Below are 24438 nucleotides of genomic sequence, written 5' to 3'. Positions count from 1 at the left end.
AGTCAAATGCTCACTACTTCCCAAACACATGGATTTTAAACAAAATCTTACTATTTAAAACACTTCTTATAATTTCTTCTAGTCTGTATTTACAGGGATTGTCAGAAGTGTTTTAAATAGTATGATTTGGCAAAAAAGTATGTTTTTTGGGAAGTACTGAGCAAAGGACTGGATAAATGAGACTTGGATTATACTGTATGAGTTTGTGTGAGAGTCTTTTTGTTTGTAGTTTTGCCTTTGTTAAATCTGGCTTCAACTTCAACTCACCATGGCGTCATACAGGACAAACAAAGTTATCTACAAGACTAAAAAATATATTAAAATGGTCATTTTAAGGGTGAAATATTCTTTTCAATTGTGAATGGAATTGAATGACTTATTTTTCAAAGACAAAGAGAAAGATTTGCTCCAAAACCATAAAAAGTGATCACATTTCATAATTATAAAGTTTGGTATCCTACCAAAAATTGCTTATTTCTTGGCAATTTCATTAAGGGTCTTTTTGGAAACTCACTCAGTGACTGAAAAGTGAACAAGTACCGGATCCAAACAGAAACAGTTCTTCTGAAATGTCCATAATGATCTCATGGACTGTACACCTCCCCCACAGACAGTAATGTTTGACCCCAAATTGCTTAATCATTCTGCTTCCTTGACAAAGCATTTCCAAAACTATTGAGCTCAAAAATTCAACACAGTTTGAGTGTGACCTCGCTTCAGGAAATACCCCTCAGATCCACTGATATGGGTGGCTGCTCAAGGGGGTTAGCAGCCTTTTAAAGATACCTGCCACTACATGCACCGCACTAATGCTTCCTCACACGTCAAGAATACACACATACAAGTAAACACAGTCCAAATCATTAACACATCCTCATTGAGTACTACGGCAGTTTGGCGTAGCTTATAAGCCTCAATGTTGCATGTCAACTGTGTGCTTCTGTGACTGTGTGTAAGTATAGAATGTGCAGATACGTTGAGATCTTTATCAGAGGCTTGAATGTGCTGTGTCTGAAGTGGCAATAGCGTGTGTGTGTGTGTGTGTGTGTGTGGCCAGTCACAGCTGAAGTGTGTGTGTTAGTGAGAGGTCAGGAGTGTACATTCAGTTTCACACCAAGAGACCTGCTGGTCAGCGGTTGAATTCCAGACTTTGAGGACTAAGTTAGTGTAGCTCTTATCAAGTCAGAACACATCAATGATGCTTTTTGACTCATAAGTTCTTTGCAGAAATGTGTCAGCTGTGCAAAAATCTTTCACATTATCGAAGCCGAAAAAACGTTTTGTGAACCTGAGGCAGCTGCGATGAATTTTCTCACAGATTTGTGGTACGACTAAATAAGTTTAAGAAATCAGATATTACTCCCATTGTAGACTTAATTTTTATTTATTTTTAAATTTTTATTTTTATTTTATAAGGCATTATTTATCATATTTGCAGTCATATTTACTGTATCGAAATAGATTTTTGATGATGGAAATGTGCCTAGATTTGAGTTTCTTTTTTCCGAAATTGCAAAGGTTCACTTAAAATTCACTTGATAAGTGAATGTAAATTTATTTATTCATTTTTTGCTTCACCCTGCAGATTTTGATGTATTGAATTTATTTGACAGTAATTTTTTTTTTATTATTAGAAAGCTGCATAATTTTACTAAATGATTTAGTCTAACAGAACAGCCGGTGCATTCTTGGAGAAAAAAAAAACAGTTAGGAAAACAAACTTTACTGTCCTGTTCCTGTGGCATTGACCTCAAGCACAAACTGTAGTTCAACTTGGGTCATTCTTTCTGTCTGCTGGGAATTTCTATTGGAAAAGCAATAACCTACATGCAAGTGACCAGGTCAGAAACTCCCTACAGCTATTCAAAGTCTGGGACACCGAGGTAATAAATACTTGTTTTTACAAGTGGATACACAACTCGCATATATCTTTGTCCATCAGGCCTGGGCCCAGTGAGCCACAGGCTAACAGAAGAAACACCGTTTTACTGTCAGACGAGTTTAGACGCTTGAAGTTTTGTGGTCTTAAACTAGGATAATATATTTATGTCAGCTATTTCGATTTTGGAGTGCACTAGTGTTCAGAAACACAGCCTCTGCGCAAGATAGCCTGATTTCATAGCAGAAACCAAACACAACTGATGAACAGATGAGAATAAAAGAGAGAAGAGAGTCTCTACATTCAGATTACTTGACTCGGGCTCTGTGCTCTTTTCCAATAGCAACAATATAATCTTCCAGCTCTGCAGAGGGATCATAGACCCCAGTGGGTCGAGTGTTATGTGATCATTCAGAGCCGGGACAGGAATGCACTTCCTTGGAGACTCCAGACTCCAGGGCCACAGACAGAGCAAGGCCTGGAAGTGAAGTGGTATCCCTAGCAGACAGGTGTGTACGTGAGAGAGAGGGCTCCGGGGGGATCCCCTTTCAAAGCCCCCCGTCACCCCACTCCCAGCTCCGCAGAAATCCAACCCAATCTCAGATAGCCTGATAACCTGCCGACTTCCACCGCAGAGCGGCCCGCGCTTCCCCAGAGGGTGCAATGACACCAAGAAAGGAAAAATTAATGAAAGGGAGCTAGAAAATGTGTAAGTTTGTCTGATGAATATTCTTCAGTATAAGTGTACTTTGTTGCACAGTAGGACAGCGTGCTGACTGCCATGTTACACCCCTGCTTCCTAACTGTGTTTTGGGATCTTACATGTCACCCGTGTCAACAGTCTTCAGGAGATTTACTGTCTAATGGTGCCACAGTCGGGGCCCCCTGTGACTAGAAGCTGAGGCCTCTTCGTCCCCCTCCACCACACCCCTTTCTGTTGTCACTCTCCCTCCTTTTCCTCCTCTGAGACCCTTCGTGGTATTACTATTCTTTTTCTTTAGCGTGTTCATCTTTTTGACCCTTCACAATTTCTTTCCTCCTCAAGTTTTTCCCTGTATCCATTTCAATGGCTTCTCTGTCTTTCTTTCTCTTTTTGTGCTTTTTCTTCAGCTTTGATTTATGGTGCTTGGAGGGCTGCATGGGTGGGGAGTTATGATGTATGGCTACAGCGTTTATTCTTATCTGCTCTCATGTGGCAAAAGCTGCTGCTGCCTCTAGCCAAGCTGTCATTGAGTTACTCCCACTCCTTTCCTTGTCCCATTCCTTTTAGCCATGCTAGCCGTGTGGCTCTAGGGACGGCAATGTCGCCTTTTGGATTCGATTTGGTAGATCATCACCACATCCATGGTGACCAGAGGGTGTAGTATTATGACTTCATCTCTTGCCACCAGGAGGTTCACATTTGTGGTTTGACACTATTGGATGGAATGTCATGAAATTTGCTACAAACAATCATAGATGAATTGTGAAACTTTTGGTCATCCCCTGGCTTCCCAAACAGTGCCTTCATCATGCCCAAACTCCCATAACTATGGTTATATACTAACAAAACTAAAGACCATCAGCATTCATTGCACTTTGTGTTAGATGCTAATCAGAAGATGTCAGCATGCAGAACACATGACAATAAGATGAACATTTTAAACTCAACGTATTCTCATGAACAGTTCTGTATGATTTGCACTGGAATAAGTATGATATCCTAGAAATATGACCAGTCGCTGTTTTAAACACATTGTTTATGATGCAATGGGGATACTTAGTTAGTTTTAGGCACCGAAACTACTTTGTTATGGTGAGGAAAAAACATATGTCAACAGTTGAAATTTTGTAGGAAAGCTATGTAATTTTACTTTTCATAGGAAACAGTGCGAACCATATGCATACAATATGCATAAATTTCCTTCCAGCTAACATTAGACAACAATCTCTGTTTTGTTCTCTTCAGCGCCACCTATGACGATAAGCAGTAAATGCAGGTAGTAGTTTACTCCCAGTGCTAGCAAATAAAAAACATATACAGTTTCACATACAAGTGAGTTGAGGAGTTAGTCTGTCACTTTATTTTTTTACTTTTTTACACTGTTTGGCAGAGAAAACACTGCTGGGTAATGGAAATGGGTGCTAATGGTGTGCTGCTTGAGATTTTTCCTGGAAATGTCACCACAGACATCCAGTTTGTAAACCTGCAAATGCAAAAGCTTTCATCAGCTGGCCATCAGTAGTAGATAGTGACGGAACAGATATTTATTTAAGTGAAATTCTTGGAGTTTATTAGTTTAAATACAGCCTGTTTTTTTTTTTTACACATTATGTTTGTAAAAAGTCCTTATTCATCATTCTGCATATATACGACTGACCAAAGATAAGGATTTTTAGCACCATATTTTTTCTGTTATCAGATTTCTCTAAAGTGTTGCAAGCATCTGTCACCATGTGAAGTATATGGTGAGCAAGTGTCTCGCAGGCACTGTCAAAGTATGATTTGTAACATCCTGCAAAGATAACTTCACTGCCCTGAAATGAAGCAGCGATCCACCCACTGTGATGTGTCGATTTACAGCACATGTTGCCGCTGCCCGGAAGGAATGATAAGAGTTATTAATACATATTATCATGATGCATTCCTAACACAAATTCTTTGGAGCGCAGAGAGGAAGCTATAGCTTTCACTATTTGAAAAATCTCTCTCTATAATGAAGAATCAAAATAAAGAAACAATATTGTGTTTCCGTCAACGTTTGACTTTCCCACTGACAGTCATAAAAAACAGTGAGATTTAAATACCGAGCATAGCTGACTGGAAGCTCAAAAGTATTTATATCAACGGGATGATTAATGAGGAAATGTAATAATGGCGATGCTTGTCACCTGATGAGGATATTCTTAGAGGGTTGCTCTTCCTTGCATCATGCTTATGAACGTCAAAGCCTCATATTGACCTTCATCTCCAATGAGATCTCCGGCCTGACCCACAATCCAGCTGCATCTATGTATGGTACAGTACAGACAGCACTGAGCTGATGAAGAATGTGCTGTCGAAGGACGCTGGTGCCGGAAAATCTCCGGCTGTAAAGTCCTGTGTATATTTTGACGTTGTTTTGCAGCTACTGGATTCCTTAAATTGCATGAAGAACACTCTTTCGCTGAGTCATTATACGATGCTGCATCCAAAATCTTGCACAATTTTTCATCTGCAAGTGTCCTGATGCTGAGTTTTAGTTCTTTTTGCAGCAAAATACCTGCATATGTTGCTTTGTAGCAAGCCACTTTGCAACTAACTGCACTAAAATAAGTCAAGCAGCTTTTAATGAAGTCTTGGAGAGGGTCCAGTTGTTCTCACTCAGGTCCTAAAACAGGAAAACATTATCATACTTCTTTAATATTCATCCCCTTCCCCTTGTCAGTGATCAGCATCAATCACACTGAAGCTAATTTATTAAATAGCTGCTAACAGGGACATTTAGAAACACGTGTGGCCTATAAAACTTTACATCCCAGCAGAAATTATGATGATTGTCAGTTTGAAAAGCTAATGGAAATGTGAGCTGAGCCAGGCAGCCACTGTATGCATTGGATTTGACGGCCAGTCTAATATAGTATGTCATTAAAATTGTAATAAATTAGACCATCCATCATGTCTAAAATATATTTTGACTTTTATGTTTGCAACTATTTTTTCACAGGCCTTAAAGTCGTTAATATGAGCTAATCTAAACCATTTTAATTTCTGTCAGAAGCGGTTGTTACCCTGAAGGATAACCCTGCAGGGAAGTCTGGCTTCTTGATTATTTCTTGATTTTCTTGAGACTCATGCCAAGAAGTTGGAGAAAGGGAGATTCCCCTCTCTTACACTGGTGCAAACAATGCGGAGGCAGGCAGGGAGGCATGCCATGGTGGTAGATCTGGCCCACCCAGACTGTGGCCTGCTGTCCCTCTCTGTTGTCCGTCCCCTCAGCGAACAATGCCGACACAGGGAGGAAGGGAAGCGAGGAGAGAGGGGGGAGGAGGTTTGAGGAGTACAGCTGTCACTCTGCTCCACATAATCTGGGAGTCTGGCGGGAAGGAAGAGAGAGACAGACAGACGGATCTTTGCTTCAGCCAGAAAGCTGTTTCTGACTTTATTTTACAGGAGCATCTCAATAAATTAAAATATGATGGAAAAGTCCATTTCCAGTAGTTCAAGTCAAATAGACCGAACCAAGTGCATGTAGATGCACATACTATTCAGAGGCCAACATTTCCATATTAAACATACTTTTTTGAATTGGTCTTTTGTAATATTCAAATTTTTTGAGACACTGCATTTTAAGTCTTCATTAAATGTAAGCCATAATCATTATAATTAGAAGAAATTAAATACATTAAGAGATGAAATGTTTCATTCTGTGTGTAATGGATCTATATAATGTGTTATTTCCACTTTTTGAATTGAATTACTGATATAAATAAACATTTCTATGATATTCTAATTTATTGAGATGCACCTGATGTTCAATAAGTTAACTTTAGATTCAATGGGAATTAGAGGAAGAACAGAGGAAATGAAACTGACATTTTAACCATTAACTCTTATGTTGGAGGTCAAATTGACCCAAAGTTAAAAAATCTATATAAAAAAAAAAAGTTCAAAGTATTTTTTCATAAAAAAAAAAAAAAAAAAAGCAATGTCATGTGAATCCATTGTATTTTATATGTAGGTAAAACGTTTTAACATTTAACAACATTTTTTAATGGAAAAAAAGGGAATATCCTCATTGAACTATGATATTTGAGTGGTTAAGAACACCATTGCACTAAATATTGATTGAAATGGTTAGTAATGGAGTTATTTATGACATATAAACAATATTTATTGGGATTTTTTATCCACCCACTTTTGGATAGTCAAATATGCCCCAGGTTATTGCTGTTCCAGGAAAAATAAACATAACAGTAGGGTTAACACTGGCAGGAGTAATTCTGGACAAAAGTAACCACCTGTGCTGCTTGTACAGCAAAGAAACAGCACCTGTTGACCACAAGTGTAATAAACCCACTGAGTTCAAGGAAAAGGACAGATGTTACTAATTCACTGGTCTCCTCAGGCCTGGAGATCGTTTGAGCTTGAAGCTTGTTGTTCAAACGAATCAAGATGTAATGTTCAATTACATCAATAAAAATTAGTAAATTATTTTGAGGCTGTTAGGAAATATTTGTCACATGATGGCCATTCATGCAATCCCATTACATCATTTCACACGTCATGTTCCACCTCCATATCAGGTTTTTCAGTCGCCCGTCACTGCTGCATTTTTCTGTCTCGACCAGTCAGGTACGCTGTCTGAGTCAATCTGATCAGTGTTCATAAATTCTTCACATGTTTTTACTCTTCACAATAAAAATAACCTCACTATAATAAGAGTTATAGGAGAAACTTTACAGAATGAAAAAAAATACATAAAGAATAAAAAGAACAAATAAAATAAAAAATAAATGACACTGCATATACTGTTTAAAAAATATATTTTGTTGTATGTCCTTATAATTCCACATTTTTTCTAGTATATATTTTCACTTTGTTTTATTTTCTTTATATTTCCACATTTTAGTTATTTTTTATTTACTTATTCATTCTTTAACAAATAATTGTCAAAATAAATGAAAACATTTTGTTGTTTGTCATTATAATATGATGATGATATATTTGCATTTTTAATTACTTATTTATTATTTTTCTTTATATTTCCACATTAAGGTATTTTTTTATTTACTTATTTATTAGCATTTTGGCGCTACTATGACTCTCATAGGACATTTTAAGGAATGAAAACACAATTAAATAAATAAATCTAAAAATAAATGAAAATGGTTAAACTTATATATATTGATGTTTGTCCTTATAATATCACATTTATTCAAATATTTAAATTTTTAGCATTTTTAGTTTATATATTATTTTTCTTTGTATTTCCACATTTATCTAAATATTATGATAAATTTGCATTTTAGTCACTTATTTATTATATTTCCACATCTAAGTATTTTTTAATGTACTTATTTATTTAATTTTTGTGCTCCTATGCCTACTTCAAAATTTAGGTTTAGGAGTTAAAAGTATACATCATCACAGCTATGACAAACAAGTGCGGCAGTATTCTGAATCTCTTAAAACCGAGGTTTGTGAGTGCTCTGCAGGTGTCTGTTATTCAGCTCAGTATAGTCTAACAGTCTATGAAATACCAGTGTGTTCTTGTCTCATTCATAAGAACTCCATTGTTTTATTCCTCGCAGCGATGCAGAAACCCAAAGCTGCCTGATTTGCTCGATGCCAAAACAGAGGCAGCTTTTTGTCTCCGCCATGTTCATTTGATAATCCTCGATGATAGCCGCAGACTAAGCTTCTCCTCATATCAGCTCCAAATAGGGCCGTCTGCCAGGACACACTTTCTCCTGCACAGAGACAATCAGATAATGGAAGTTTGTCAAAGACTTTAGTGTACATCAGCCCGCAACGAGGCGTATTCTAATTGAGATGAGGATTTGATTCTTTCTTGGTTTAACAGGTTCATGGCATGTGAAGCAGAGAAAAAGTCTAGACTTTATGTACATTTACTAGAAAAAAAATACTGTGTGCAGTTATTTCTGCACAGAAATCAACAAAGTCATACTGTATGTTTTCTAAATTTATCATTTTATGCATGTACTGTATAAACACTTGAAGAATCTGGGGCAAGCAAAAGCAGACATGATACATGTTTCCTGTATTTTTAGCCGTGACTGTTGGAAACCTGAGCATGGAGCCTGGTTGAGGGTAGCTGTGCCCACTGGGCTCTGCGGCTCCTGCCTTTAACCAGGCACAGACTTACAGGAGTACATGCATTAATGTGTCCGGCATGTAGAATAAGAGGTACTGCGATTATTTGAACCCACAGCCATATTTAGTCTATTAATTCCAGTAGAGATGTGTTTAAGTGCTGTCATTGTCCCAGAAACTCCACTTGCTGCTATCAGTTTCATCTGAACATGCTCCTGTGATTGCGGCTCGCCCCTGTTGTGACTCAGCCTGGTTTTGGCGTCAGTGTTGACATGTGGGTTTTGAGGAAGTGGCCCCCTTCACATCCTGAATACCCACTCTCACCCCTCCTGTTTCTGCATTGTCCCCAGTCACATAGCATAAAAACGGCAGCCTCTTTCTGCATCACTGAGGCAAAACTGAGCTCTGGTGGTGCTGGTTGATTGTGTGGACAGGCAGAAGCTCCCAACCATTGCTCTCTGTTTATGTTTTATTCAAGCTGGAATGATGCTCAGTTCACCTTTGTGTTTTGATTAGGGGTGTGACGATACACTCAGCTCACGAGACGAGACACGATATTGGGTTCACGAGATCGAGACGAGACGAGATTTTAAGAAAACTACAATGACACAATGTCTGACTGGACCAACAGACTTTTATTTAACCCAGTTGCACATGCATTTTGAAATGTTTTATTATACCTCTTTACATGCATTATGTAAGCATGAGCTTTTAATAAACTTCTTCTTCCACAAATTGAAACTAAAGCTAAAATTTATAAAAGTTCAAATAAGATAAATAAAAAATAAAATCCCCCAGAGGGATTAATGAGACTCTGGAGGTGACGTATTGTTTTCGACCGTCACATAACTGCTTATCGACAGTTTAAACACGGGATACGCAACCGTGGCCGCCGGCGCTAACTGCACAACATCAGCGTTTCTGTTGTAAACAAACAGAGATCGCTAAGTGAACACCTCCTGCAGCTGCAGCACATACACACTGTACTGCTACAGAGCTAACTGTTAGCCTATTAGCAATTTGCAGACTCCGGCTCTGCAGCTGGGAGAGACTGCTGCAGGAGGACTGTGCTGCTTCGAGCCCCTGCGACGCCATTCTGGCTGCTTGCTGCTTGCCCTCCTCCTCTTCTTCTTTTCCTATTACTGCCCCCACAGGTCACAAATAGAAGTTTGGATAATTCACAAAGGCTGATTTTTAACGAGAAATATCGTCGAGTTTAATCTGGCGAGATATCGTCACACCCCTAGTTGTGATCATTTCTGAGACCTGAATCACACCAAATTAAAGAAGCACTCATTTTTAAAAGTGGAATACTGTCACAAAACATGCTAAATTTGGCTGACAGGCCTGACTTCAGCTAAGAAGATTGGAGTCCAGTGTTGGTAACCTCATCGTGGTATTTGAAGCATTCACTGGCTTTGGAGCTTTTTTGGACATTTCTTGAAACTATCATCACTGAGAGTCATGGGTATATTAGTGCAACAGGCCCCACCACCTTGCTTATGAGCAAGACCGATTTTACAGATTTTATAAACTTTATAGTTGTTGTCAACCATTTTTCCCTCAACCCACAATGACAGTGTGTGCAGCCAGACCTGGTTAAGCAAGACTTTACATTTGTTTTGGTCTTTTTGTCATATTTTTTCACCCGTGGTTATTTTGCTCCTTTTTTAACTCAATTTACATCTCTTAATAGTTGTTTTGTAGTAATTTTGAGTCTTGAGTCTTTTCGTAGTTGCTTTGTGTCTGTTTGTGGTTATTTTGCCTGTTTTCACAGTTGATGTGAGTCCCTTTGTGGTCTCTTTGCTTCTCTTTGTAGTTTCTATGTTAATTTTTAGTTTCTTTGTAGCTTCTTTGTGTCCATTTGTAGTTTTTGTGATTTGTTATTTTGTGTCACTTTGTAGTTGTTTTGCGTCTCTTTGTGGTTGTTTTGGCCCTTTTTCTTAGTTGTGAGTCCCTGTGTGGTGACTTTGCATCTGTTTGTAGTTGTTTTCCATCTCAATGTTCATTTTAAGGTTTTTTGTAGTCATTTTGAGCCTCTTTGTGTTCATTTTGGCCCTTTTCATAGTTGTTGTGAATCTCTTTGTTCCTCTTAGTTGTCCTTTTGTGTGCCGGTGAAGTTGTTTTATGGTTCCTGTGCCTTTTATGTCCGTTCAGTAATCCATCCATGGCAAGAGTCAATAATTTACGGAGTAACACAATTTTAATGTGTTTTGAATTTGATACGTAAATTAAAAGATCTTCTATTTAAATAAGGATGCTCTGCCTGTGTAGGAATTACTATCCTGTTGATGGAGAGAGGAATTGCAATTAGCAACCTGTTGCATTGTCTATGTTTTGTTGGTGCTGCAATAAAAAACGAGTGATAAAAAAGTGAGTGAATACTCTCCCAACAAACTGCTGAATGTTTCTTCAGACCCCATGGAGTTCCCTCCCTCCTCAAAGCGTCTTTAGCAGCGTTAGGTCAGCAGGGCCGCTGCATGTGTGACCAGCCATGTAAGACGAAAGAGAGACTTTCACCTCCCTGATCCAAAGAACCCACTGAGCTTGACCCATTTCAGATCAAAAGTCACAGGTCACCCGGCTCTTCTCACTGAGGGATAAGACATTCAGGCCTTTTCCGCTGTTGTTAAAAAAACATTCAGATTATGTAGCAGAACCTATAATCTTACATATCTCTGAAGCAGCCAGTTTCAAGTCAATGACCAAAACTGAGCTGACAGTTTGAGGGATTACATGAGTCATGAGATAGTATGGATTAAGGGCAGGATTGAGTCTAAAGTTGTGGATCAGCAGCAGGTGACTCTGAGCTTTGCATGCTTTCAGATGTGTGTTTTATGAGCACAGCTTCTAATAACTGATGATAAAGAGGTCATAAAGTGTTAACCCTTTATCAGGCAAAGAACTATATTTGGGAACTTCAGGTAATATTTCGAGAAAAAAGTTGCAAATTTACTAGATTAAAGTGGCAAATTTACAAGAAAAAAAGTAGCAGATTTAAGAGATTTAAAGTGGCAAATCTGCGCGAATAAAGTTGCAGATTTACTAAAAAAAAGTGGGAAAAAGGCAACTTTTTTCTCCCAGATTCACCACTTTAAATCTATTTTTTTCTCGTAGATTTGCCACTTTAATCTCGTAAACTTTTTTCTCAAAATATTATTTTCGTATGTTTTTTTACACATTCTGGCAGTATGTAATATCCTCCAATATTCTCTAGGGTTGAAATCTGGAATTTGCAAGTATTTCAATGAGTGCCCTATTAAGGGTTAAATCATTCAAGACTATGTGTACTATATGTACTAAATATGCTCCAGAGTAAGTGTGTAAGTATGTCTGTCACTAATGGAGCTAAAAGAAGCTTCACTGCTCCCACTTAAACTTTACCTTCTTCAAGAGGGAAAGCAGCAGAGCGTGGACATGATGGCAGACTTAAAAGAGGCCAGCTCATTAAAGAAATCATACTATGACAGAATTTTTCCATAAGCAGACTGTGTACACTATATCCATGATTGTACGTGCCCCATTAAGGACTGAGGATATGAAACAGCTTTATGTAGAGGTGGATGTGAATCAGATGGAATAAGGAGTAAGGCAACTCCTCCTAAGGTCCAGTGAGTTAAGGTTTAGGGAAGCCCTGGTATTAAGTTATCATGTTTCTCTTACAAAATTAAAATGCCCTTTTGATTCCTTTTTATCCTTGAGCCCAGAGCAGATTAGTATGCTTCAGTGGTTCCTTGTGTCCTCATTATACTGTGCCATGAATGAGATATTTTAAATGAACTCTTTTTTTTTTTGTTCAGGTGGAAACAAACTGAAGCCTCAGCCGTTCCGACTCAACTGGTCCTGGATCTCTCTTGAGAGGGAATACTATTTAGTGGATGAGGACGCCAAATTCCTGGAGGTGACACTGAAACGTAGAGGCTACCTGGGAGAAACTTCCTTTGTCAGTAAGTGTTGATCCTTATATATTTTTAAGGTAATGACTAATTAACTAGATTGTTTTACTATATACACTAGTGCTCAAAAGTTGTTGGGTCAACCAGATAATGTCTGCGTTGTTTTCCATGACAACACACTGTTCTATTCATGAAGTGAGTTACAAAATGAATCAGAAAATATCATAAAGACATTTACAAGGGTAGAAATAATAATTTTAACCTGTACAAATCTCCAACTTTACCTGTAGATACTCAACCAGCCTTAGAAAGGATCATTTTATTGCTTCTGAAAATGAGCCAAAACAGTTTTCAGGTGTTTTAATGATCAACTCTATAAACATAAATTAACACAATGTGCAACTGGAACACAGGAGTGATTGTTGCTGACAATATAAAATTGATATTTCATAAGAAAATGTAGCTGTTTCCAGCTTAATTATACACTTAATACATTAACATTGTCTAGACTGTATGTCTATTATTTTAATATTAAAAATTCTGCATTTCTTTAAAAAATAAGTACATTTCTAAGTGACCCCAAATTTTTGAGCGATAGTGTCCATTAATAAGTTAATGACTAATAACTTGATTTTTTTTTTACTCTATATATTTGTGCCACCTTTAGTGCATTAAGGTTAATCAAGAGATAATTACTAAAAATTAGTTTTACCAAAAAAAGTCAGTCTTACTTTTGTTTCCTGTTTGGCATCAGTATCTTTGTATAATTTCCTGCCGGTAATAAACCAATATGAAGGATGATGACACTACAAAACATGCCCTCATTAAACTGACAATTTAACGAAGAATTATTGCCCTTTTAAAAGTTTCCTTACCCTGTATTACATTATTTATGTGCCATTTAAAGGGCCAGCCCTGCTATAAAACACCAGTGCAACCCTCTCATTTAACATCCCTGCAGATCCATGCTAAGCTGCAGGATGTCCTCAGTTTATCCCTACACTTAAATGGAAGAAAACACCAAATCAGCACAACACTAATAACACAGTTTTGTGTTCCTAAAGGTGCAAAAAAAGTACACAAAACAACACATCCAGACTATAAATAATAGGTGCTTGACAGACAAACACGTGGAGGACTAAGAAATAGTCTAGATCATCTTCGGAAGAAGAGCATGATTCTTGAAATGTCACCTTGGTGCTAAAATAAATAATCCAGTGTGCAGACTTTATTTCTTAGTGTCCCTTAAGGTGCAGATCTTTTGTTCTTCTGTTTGACTGGAGCTCTATTTCCTCTCTTGTCTGAAAGAGGGCTGATTGAGAGCACATATAACCTTTCCTGGAAAAGGTCAGGAGGAAATGTCAACATGCTGGTGTGTTTGGCAGCATCAGACACTCGCATGCATAAACAGATTTATGACAACATATGTGAACGTGGACACTTCTGCCTTTGAAGAGACGAGACGATTGTAAAGGAACACCCCACAAGTAACATTATACATGGAGATTTTATAAACCTAAGAAATTTTGTGGAAAAAAAGAAAAGAATTAGAGTCCAACCAGTATGGGATTTTTGAGATACTGATGTTAAAAAGGGAAAAAAAATCTGGATTGTGCACTGATTTTACACCGATACAACAAATAACTTAATCAAAGAGTATTTAACAATATTATACATGTATTCAATGCAATGTCTTCTCTTTTATTTGGACCCTGAAACTGTAATAGTAAAGTTGATAAATTGATTGATTATTATTATTTTACAGTGTCACCCAATTCTAGAAATGAAAACTGAGAAGAAGAAAAAAACAAAAGAAAATAAATAGCTTAACATCAGTACTGCATGTTCAGTATTATTCAATAGCTGACCATTTAAATAAAGTAATAAAATAAATAGCTAACAGCATTTCTAAATCACCTAAAGCATTGTTTTCTGCATTATATGTTCGATAAAGCTCTTCAAAGTTTTAACATCTTCACAAATTGGACAACATCAGAATCGGATTTATTGGCCAAGTATGCGTTTACAAACATGGAATGTAACTTTGGTTAACATGCTCTCAATGTACACCGGTGTGATGTAGTGCAAATTATGTAGATATTAAAAATATGTACAACATATATGCCAATAGGGCCAGATACTGATACGTCTGTGAGAGGTCGATATCGGTCAATAAAACTGGCCAACCATTAAATCTGTCAACCTCTAAAAAATACATGTACATTGACTTAGGACAGAATCTATTCACAATATTTTCTGGTCTAAAATAGTGCTCTCACAGCTACTTTAAAGAACATTAAATCTCTTCTCGAGCTCTAAACACACTCTAAACAAACTCTATCTATAAATCAGTTTTATTGACTGGTACAGAAGAGGCAAAAATAAGCCTTGGGGCTTCAGCCTATTCCTTTTTCGGTTGCTGTCTGATGGATTCTTTTGTAAAAACATGATTTTATTTTGTTGTCTTTGTTTTTTTGTAACCAAAATAAAGCATTCATTCATTCATAAACACCTGCCCTCTCCATCAGGTATTGCCACCAAGGATGGAACAGCAGAGAAGGACAAAGACTTCCGAGGTAAAGCCCAGAAGCAGGTCCAGTTCAACCCCGGCCAGACTACGGCAACCTGGAAGGTGAAGATCTTCACAGACCAGGAGTTCGAGACCTCGGAGACCTTTGAGATACAGCTGTCGGATCCAGTCATGGCTGTGCTGGAGTTTCCCGACACTGCAACAGTCGAGATTGTGGATCCTGGAGATGGTAGGAATCTAAAAAGCCTATACACCAGGGGTCCCCAAACTAAGGCCCGCGGGCCACTTCCGGCCCGCCAAAGCAATTGGAGTGGCCCACTTAACTATCCCAAACATTCCCTCTAAACATGGCCTGTTTTTTAAAAATTGCATTTATTATATATTTATTTATAAAATATCCACATGTAATGATTAAGGTAGGTGTTCTAATTAAAATTGACCTTAGTTGTGAATTATTTACAGTAGTAGCTCATTTTCACCCCCTCACACAATGGTATAGAGTCGGTCAACAAAATGTGGGAACAGAAAATAGATTCTTAATGCAGAATCTATTTACCTATGTACCTGTTACAAAATCATTGTTAAATGGCATCAGCTTGTGTTTTAATTTTCTACAAAATAAAAGGAATATCTGTGGTACTTCAAATAAACATGTGAATACTTTTTATTACTTTTTTGCAAACCAACAGGTGGTGCCAAGGCCAACAAATGATCGTTATATTTACACAATAACACTGGTAGTCAATTTGGCCCATATCATTTCCTGTTATAGACTGACCACGGCCCCCCATCACAGAAAGAAAAGTTGATGTGGCCCCCACCGAAAAAAGTTTGGGGACCCCTGCTATACACTGTAAATGCTGCCATTTAATTATTAAATCAGAGCAGTTATTATTACACACAGTAACTCATCATCTGTGTTTCTCTTTCAAAACAGAGTCGACCGTCTACATTCCTCAAGCAGAGTTTAAGATCGAGGAGGACGTTGGAGAGCTGTTGGTGCCGGTGCGGCGCTCAGGAGACGCCAGTCAGGAACTCATGGTCGTTTGTTTCACTCAGCAAGGTGAGAGGAGCCGGTTTATAGTTATCGTCTTTGAAAAGAAAAGGGTGGAAAGTTGAGTATTTGTGCTAAAAGAGCTGAATGGCAATGATGACAAAGAATGTACCAAACATCAGAATTTCAGAGAATATACATAAATAATGGGGCTTTCAATGAACGGTTATTAGGATGTAGGTATTATACCAAATGTGGAAGCCCAAAAAGACTACACTTTCTTATATGCCCAGTGTTTATTTTTCTCTATTTATTGTGAAATACTGAGATTGATATGCAGCTGTTCTTCATTGCCTTTATTATTATTTTTTCACTTTCTATTTTTAGCTGTTTTAATTTATTATATTACAGTTACTTTCTCTGTGTGTTTACATTTTATTCATTGGTGGACGAAGTACTGAAGTCTTTTCAGTTAAAGTGGCAAAACTACAGTAAAGAAACTCTATTACAAGTAAAAATCCTCCATTCAAAATCTTACTTAAGTAAAAGTACATGATAGCAGATTGTACTTAAGAGTATCAAAATAAATGTACTTAATCTATGAACTGTTTCCATTTATAGTTATATTTTTCACAAATTGTTACATATTGATAGGTAAGCAACACTTTAAAGTTATCAGTGTGAAGCTCATCTTTACATGTTAGTTATACTTTTAGGTAGTATAATCCATAACAAGTTTAGGTAACGCTTTATATTAAGGTCCTTGTAATAACCATTAATTAACAAGTAATAAGGCATTGTTCTCGCTTTAGATCCCTTTAGCTGCAAAAAGCATAGTTAACTGTTAACAAGTGCATAGTTAACTTATAATAGATGAGCAATAAAGTATATTTTAATATCAATAAGCAAACAAAATATTAATAAAGGCATGGCAAAGACATAATGGGTGGGTTATGGGTGTTTGTAATGCTATTATGAAGAATTATAAGATACTCATGAGGCTTTTATTAATGATCTTATTATACATCTCTTATAGCCTGCTATTAGCTGCATTATAATGCCATTATTAACACTTATATAGGCTTATAAACACACAGTAATGTTAATAAGCATCTTGTAAGGACTTACTAGGGCCTTATTACTTGTTAATTAATGGTTATTACAAGGACCTTAATATAAAGTGTTACCCAAGTTTATTTTATAGTTTTATAAATTCGATCAGATGTTTTGAATAAAAAGTTTTGATCTGAAAAGTAGTAACTGTAGCTGAGAAATAAATGTGATGGAGTTAAAAGTGCAAAATGTGTCTATGAAATGTAGTGTTAGAGTATAAAGTACAAAGTGACATAAAGGGGAAATAAAACAGTAAAGTACAAGTATCTTTTTCAGTATGGTTTTTCTTAAGTACAGTACTTGAGTTAATGTACTCAGTTACTTTCCACCAGTGATTGTTTGCTGTTTTCTCACATCAATCCTGTTAAGTAACGCTTTATATTAAGGTCCTTGTAATAACCATTAATTAACAAGTAATAGTAACGTAATAGTAACGCCATTTGCATTAGCCGGTTGCGTTAGCCGCTCACATTAGCCATTTCCGTTAGCCGGTCCCGTTAGCCGGTCACATTAGCTGGTCCCATTAACCGGTCCCATTAGCCGGTCGCGTTAGCCGGTCACATTAGCTGGTCGCATTAGATAATCGCGTTAGCCGGTCACATTAGCTGGTTGCGTTAGCCGGTCACATTAGCTGGTTGCGTTAGCCGGTCACATTAGCCGGTCGTGTTAGCCGGTCACATTAGCCGGCCGTGTTAGCCGGTCACATTAGCACTCAGTCAGTCACATCCAGAGCGGCCAACACTAACTCAGTATGAATCAACAGGTGTTCTCTACCTGTTCAGGTCCTTTGTCAAACATCTTGCCTTATCATAAATAGTTACCAACTCTTTTCCCATAATTCCTCAGCCACCGCCACAGGCACCATACCCAGCACAGTGCTGTCCTACTCCGACTACATCACGCGGCCCGAGGACCACACCAGCGTGCTGCGGTTTGACAAGGACGAGCGGGAGAAACTCTGTCGCATCATCATCATCGATGACTCCCTGTACGAGGAGGAGGAGAGCTTCAACGTCAGCCTCAGCATGCCCATGGGGGGCCAGTTGGGCGCCAACTTCCCCACCGCCAAGATCACCATCCTGGCAGACAGCGACGACGGTGAGTGGAGTCAGAGCTGGACGGGATTCTTCTGGTTGGTCAGTTCAGCAGATAACAGATAGAGGGACGTAGAGATGAACGTCTGTAGATATTTACATTTATAAGATTTACAAGTGTAAGAAGTGTATCACGTGTTAAAGGGATAGTTCTTATTCCACTTTTTAATCCACTTTTTATAATTATCAATACACTTATGATATATTCATGTGTGGATACTACTTTATTAATAAATATATGTGTGTGTGTGTGTGTGTGTGTGTGTGTGTGTGTGTGTGTGTGTGTGTGTGTAAATATATATATACACACACACACACACACACACACACACACACACACACACACACATATATATATACAGTATATATTTATTTTTTTAAACTTTTTTTTACTAATGCAGTACTTTAAAAAAATACACAATGAACTATGTTTAAAATATAATTAAAATATAATTAGAGTCAATGCATTGTTGGAATAAAGTTAATTTTTAGACACCAATAACATGCACTCAAATATGCTTTAGTTTAATTTTGCTAAATAATGCAGTATTTTTAAAAAGTACTTCACAATTCATTTTATTTAAAATGTATTATTGACACATTTCGTTTAAAATATAAATACATTTCCTATGTATTATAAATGTAATAATAGTTATCTAAAATGTGGATTAAAATATACGTAGAAAAGTAATTTATATATATATATATACGCTTACTAGAATTTCAGTGTATCTTTAGTAGCACTTATGATATACCTTTAGCCCACTAAGTGCTTTATCAGTACTACAGAAAAAATACTTTAGGTCATTTATCATTGCACATTGAAGTATCTAAGTGTACATAAATTGTAAAAGTAAAGTAAAGTGTACTGCTGTTTTTTTAATCTGGACACATTACATTCCTAGAGGTCAGAGAAGAATAGCATCATGCGCTGTGGTTACAGTACCGCTGACATCGTGGTGGCAGCTGGTGGTGATCCTGTTGCTCGTCGCTCCTTTGATGCTCTATTTTATCATTTTGGTGTCTGCACATCATTAATCCACCAAAGGTGCACCGGCAGCACGATGACCACAGCCGCCAGAGCAAAAGCCCGGGATACTGTACTTGCTTAAATGGCTTTACAGTATATCCAGATCCATTACTGGGTCTAACTGCTTTGTTTACACACTCTGCTTCATTTATCCACTGAACTGGGCCTGTCGGTCCCAGTGTTAGAAACAAGATAACAATGGACAGGTGTTGAGAGGGAGAATGGCGGCCTCGGTGGATGTTATGCTACACTATAGCCTGTCAGACAGATAAAAGGGCTTTAAACATCACCGTGCTCCTCGAGCAACCCCCTTCCTTAGTCCTCATTGGCATTCAGGGGAGCTCAGGGGAAACAGAGGGCACCCCTTTGTCTGCCGGGACCAAAAGGCAGGTGGTGCAGAGAGAGAGGGACTATTGTGCAGGGAATCCAAATGACTGGCATGTTTTTACTCTTCACCCTGTTGCGTTGCCTCTTTCTGTTTTAGACTCTCAACTTGAGAAGGAATGTTTTTAGAAGCTTCAAATCATAAACATGTCATTGAAGAAGAAAATGTCTTAACAATTTTGACAAATTGTAGCTCCCCCAAATTCTTAAAATCCTCCTTTTTGTGTGTTTCTTTGCGACCAGAAACACCAGCATCAATTTGTCTTCCTCACATTTCTCCTCTATATTTTACCAGCCGTTCAGCGAGGCTAATTTCCTGGATGTTCTTGTCGTAGAGACTGACGTGCTCGTGGAGAAAGCAGCCCTCCCAACCAATTTGGAGCAAGAGTACAATTGACCTTTATGTATAAATAATCAGCATGCATTCCCAGACATGTGAAGAGACAAGAGAAGACTCCTCAGTGTAAACCTCTATTGTGGTTCTACTTCTTGGTGGGTCCTTGAAGTAACACCCCATCATAAATCTGGTTGTGTGTGTGTGTGTGTGTGTGTGTGTGTGTGTGTGTGTGTGTGTGTGTGTGTGTGTGTGTGTGTGTGTAAAACCATCTGCCTCTCTAAGTAAACTTGTGGTTTGGACTCTCGCCAACACCGTGCCTCCATTGTTACTGTATTTGTCTGGCTCTTCCTCCCACTGATATTTAAGGTTGCCATGTTGGCACTCAGTCCACCATACGGCCCCCCCTCTCTCTCTTCCTCCCCTGGTACTAAATAGCTGCCTCGGAGGCTGAGAGGCATTGAAAGCATGCCAGAAATCTTTCATTCAGCATCAGTTGCAGCATCCGTCAAATTCTGCATAAACCACAGATCTGCCAATTCTGCTCAAACATCAATAACTGAGAGTAACTTTACTGTAAAACCAGATGTGTTGTCACCCATCAAACATTTTAACAGAACTTTTAAACAGGCACCATGAAATATATATGTTTTTTTCTTGTTTTTTTAGTGTTGTTATGAGTCTTTTTTTGTTTGGTGCTTTGATTAATGTGGATGGATTATTGCACACACTACGCAGCATATTAGGGCCAAGTATGAAAAAATAAATAAAAATACATACCTGGGGAAGGGGGGTAGTATTTCAGGGAAAAAGTCAAATTTTTTTAGATTAAAGTGGCAAATCTATGTGAAAAAAAGTCATACATTTACGAGATTGAAATTTGCAAATCAGCGAGAAAAAAGTAGCAGATTTACAAGATGGAAATAGGCAAATCTACGTGAAAAAAGTAGCAGATTTTGAGAAAAAAGTCAGAAAAATATGCCAGTGTTTTGTTTTTCAAGGTACTATACCACCGCATTTCATTCGTTTCTACCCATGGGATGTCTCTGGCTTTTCCATGACTCACTTTTTGGGTGTTTTATCAGAGTAATAATAGATAGATTACCAACTTTTAATTCCGCATTATCACCTAAAACAAAGAGATTTGTAAAAACCTGGCCACTCAAATGTTGTTCTTATTGATGGTTTATAGCTAATCTTGAATAAATGAAGACATTAGTTTCTTTTAATAATTAATATTTACAAATCTTTTGAAAAGGCTGCCTATTTGAAATTGGTACTATAATTTGAAAATGTCTCTACCCTTTCTCTCTGATTTCCTCAGTTTATAGTACAAAAAAGCTTAAGGCCTGAGTTTGCACCCCTATCAGTTGATCTCTTAGAGATCTGGCTGGACTGAATGTGATGAAAACACACTTTATACAGAAGTGAGGAGAGATGAATTGACAGTTTGTTCCAGGACTCTGAATTCTTGCCCTCTGCCTTTGCAAAGTGGACGGTTGCCTCTCTGTCTCTGCCAAACCCTTTGCCAAACTGCTTATCAGCTGCTCTATCATCACAGACTGGGAACATCCCTTCGTTTGTGCACACACACAAGCACACGCCGTCTTCTTCAGGTGTATCCTCGGCCCTTTGGCACTGAGTTCAGACAGAGCTGTCTGGATTTAGAGAAGTGGGGGAGGGAGGAAGGTCGGAGGAGAACAGGATAAGAGGGATGACAGCTCTCTTCCTGTGCTGAGTCACAAATTAGAGAGTTTGCTCAGGTATTCATGCCAATTTGTCCCTGAACCTGGCTCGATTAAAAGCTTATGTTCTTTGTAAGGAAAACTGTGTTCTGACAAACAGCAGAACTGATGAAAATGCAATAATATAACAAAATGTTGTAGATTTTTATTTTGTTTTTAAGAAGTTCTGCACTGTAAAAAAATAATCTGTTAAATTTACGGTAAATTACCGGCAGCTGTGGTTGCCAGAACTTCACCGTAAAAAATACAGTGAGTGAGTTTTCTACTGTAAATTTAAATATCAGCAAAAACTAATTTAGACTGAATATTCTCGTTTTTTTTAAGGTAATTGTGTCATTCATTCACACATCATGGCAAATCTCCATTAACTTTACATGAAAATGTTATATTTTTACAGCAAAACTGTGCGTTTCCTACAGTTCATGACAGTAAATGTAAAAATTGTGCGATTCCTTGATTTACGGTAATTAAAAGGGCCTACTATGGTGATACACAATTTTTAATTTTACGCCCCATTCCTGATGCAATTTGACAGTGTTTTACTGTAATTTCTACAAACATTTTTTACAGTGTGTCCTTGGGAAAAATGGCATGGTGTCTTAAAAATGTATCTGTTGTACATTCCTCCCAAATCCCACAGAGCCCTCTCTGTATTTTGGGGAGCCTGAGTATGTCGTGGATGAGAGTTCGGGCTATGTTGAGGTGAAGGTCTGGAGGACAGGGACCGACCTGTCCAAGACGGCTACTGTCACCGTGCGCTCCAGGAAGAGTGATCCTGTCTCTGCAGAAGGTAAAATCAGCACTGAATCAATAGCATTTAATCAGGATTTTTTTCATCACAGTGTTAGTTCATGAACTTCTCTCTAACCGGCAGCTGGACTGGACTACGTCGGCATCAGTCGCAACCTGGACTTTGCTCCCGGAGTGACCATGCAGACGTTCAGAGTGACAATTCTGGACGATCTGGGTCAGCCGGAGCTGGAGGGGCCTGAGACCTTTGACCTTGTGTTACGGATGCCAATGAACGCCGTGCTGGGAGAACCGAGCAAGACCACCATCACCATCAATGATACAACCACCGACGGTGAGGGTCAAGCAAACATATAAAACCTAATTATGTATAGTATCAGTGGTGGAAAAACATTCTGATCCCTTAAAAGTACAATAATCACACTGTGAAATGACTCCAGAAAAAGTAAAAAGAAAGAAAACAGAAAACAGTCCTGCATTCAAAACTTACTTTAATAAAAGCTGAAAAGTATCAGAATCAAAATGTACTTAAAGTGTCAAAAGTTGAAGTATTTGTTATGCAGAATGGCCCCTCTCAGATTGTAAATATATTCCAAATGTATTATTAAATTATTTGTATTGATGCATTTATGTAAGCAGCGTTTTAGTTGTGTAAAGATGGGGCTAATTTTTAACTACTTAATATACTATTTAATTAAAAGATGTATAACTTTTCAGTTTATTCAACAGTAAATAATGTGATTCAAGTTCTACGATTGTTGCGCTATCTTTTAAAATTAATACACTAAATTATAATAACTTACATAACTGTAGAAAATGATCCAAATGAAGCATTTCTAAGCAGCACATTAACAATTAATAAAAGGTTTAAAATATATTATGAGGTAGAGGAAATAAGGACATATTTAAGTATTCATTCAAGTGATTTAATGTAATTAAACATTTATTAAGTGTGTATACAAATGTTCAAATCCTTTGATGGTGGGTTTATAAGTGGTAAAAGGGGATTACTTATTGTGTTACAGATAATCACTCAGATTCGAAGTGAAACTCTCTTGTAACAAGTCGATTTCTGTCTTTACAGTGCCGAAGGTTCAGTTTAAGGAAGGAAGCTACAAGGTGGATGAGTCCGACGGGGAGGTAACAGCCATAGTGTACCGCAGTGGAGACATTAGCCTCAGGTCCACGGTGCGCTGTTACACTCGCCAAGGCTCTGCTCAGGTCATGATGGATTACAGCGAAAGACCCAACACTGACGCATCCATCATCACTTTCCTGCCAGGTGAGATCTCCCTCCGCTCCTCCTCCCTCACTGTCCCTGTTCCTCTGCATCCTGCAGCACTCATCTGAGTATGTTGACCGTTTTTTCTCCAGGTGAAACTGAGAAGCCGTGTGTGGTCAGCTTAATGGATGACTCCGTGCATGAGGAGGAGGAGGAGTTCCGCCTCGTCCTGGGAACGCCCAAGAGCAAGTCTCCATACGGAGCGTCTGTCGGGGAGCAGAAGGAGGCGCTGGTCACGGTCACAGATGACAAAGACAGTACGTACAAATCAAATCATATCATATCATATCATATCATATCATATCATATCATATCAAATCATATCAAATCATATCAAATCAAATCCAATCAAATTAAATCAAAAGAAATCAAATCAAATCAAAACAAATCAAATCATATCATATATCATATCAAATCATATCATATCAAATCAAATCAAATCAAATCAAATCAAGTCAAGTCAAGTCATGTCATGTCATGTCATGTCATGTCATGTCAAGTCAAATCATATCATATCAAATCATATATCATATCAAATCAAGTCAAGTCAAGTCATGTCATGTCATGTCATGTCAAGTCAAGCCAAATCCTATCATATCATATCAAATCAA

The 24438-nt window shown here is 37.9% G+C and overlaps 1 protein-coding gene across 1 annotated transcript in view; it reads left to right on the top strand.

Moving 5' to 3' along the window:
• Positions 1–24438, top strand: part of frem3 (Fras1 related extracellular matrix 3) — a 51570-nt gene that overhangs the window by 8159 nt on the left and 18973 nt on the right. Inside the window, exons 3-10 of the mRNA XM_059328576.1 lie at positions 12476–12622; positions 15100–15330; positions 16039–16164; positions 18055–18306; positions 22436–22585; positions 22670–22879; positions 23630–23827; positions 23920–24084. Coding sequence (XP_059184559.1) covers positions 12476–12622; positions 15100–15330; positions 16039–16164; positions 18055–18306; positions 22436–22585; positions 22670–22879; positions 23630–23827; positions 23920–24084 — 1479 coding nt within the window. The remainder of the gene's footprint in view (positions 1–12475; positions 12623–15099; positions 15331–16038; positions 16165–18054; positions 18307–22435; positions 22586–22669; positions 22880–23629; positions 23828–23919; positions 24085–24438) is intronic.

Source organism: Centropristis striata, chromosome 1 (genome assembly GCF_030273125.1).
Source record: "Centropristis striata isolate RG_2023a ecotype Rhode Island chromosome 1, C.striata_1.0, whole genome shotgun sequence".
Lineage (NCBI taxonomy): Eukaryota > Metazoa > Chordata > Actinopteri > Perciformes > Serranidae > Centropristis > Centropristis striata.
This window is presented reverse-complemented; position numbering and strand designations above follow the sequence as displayed.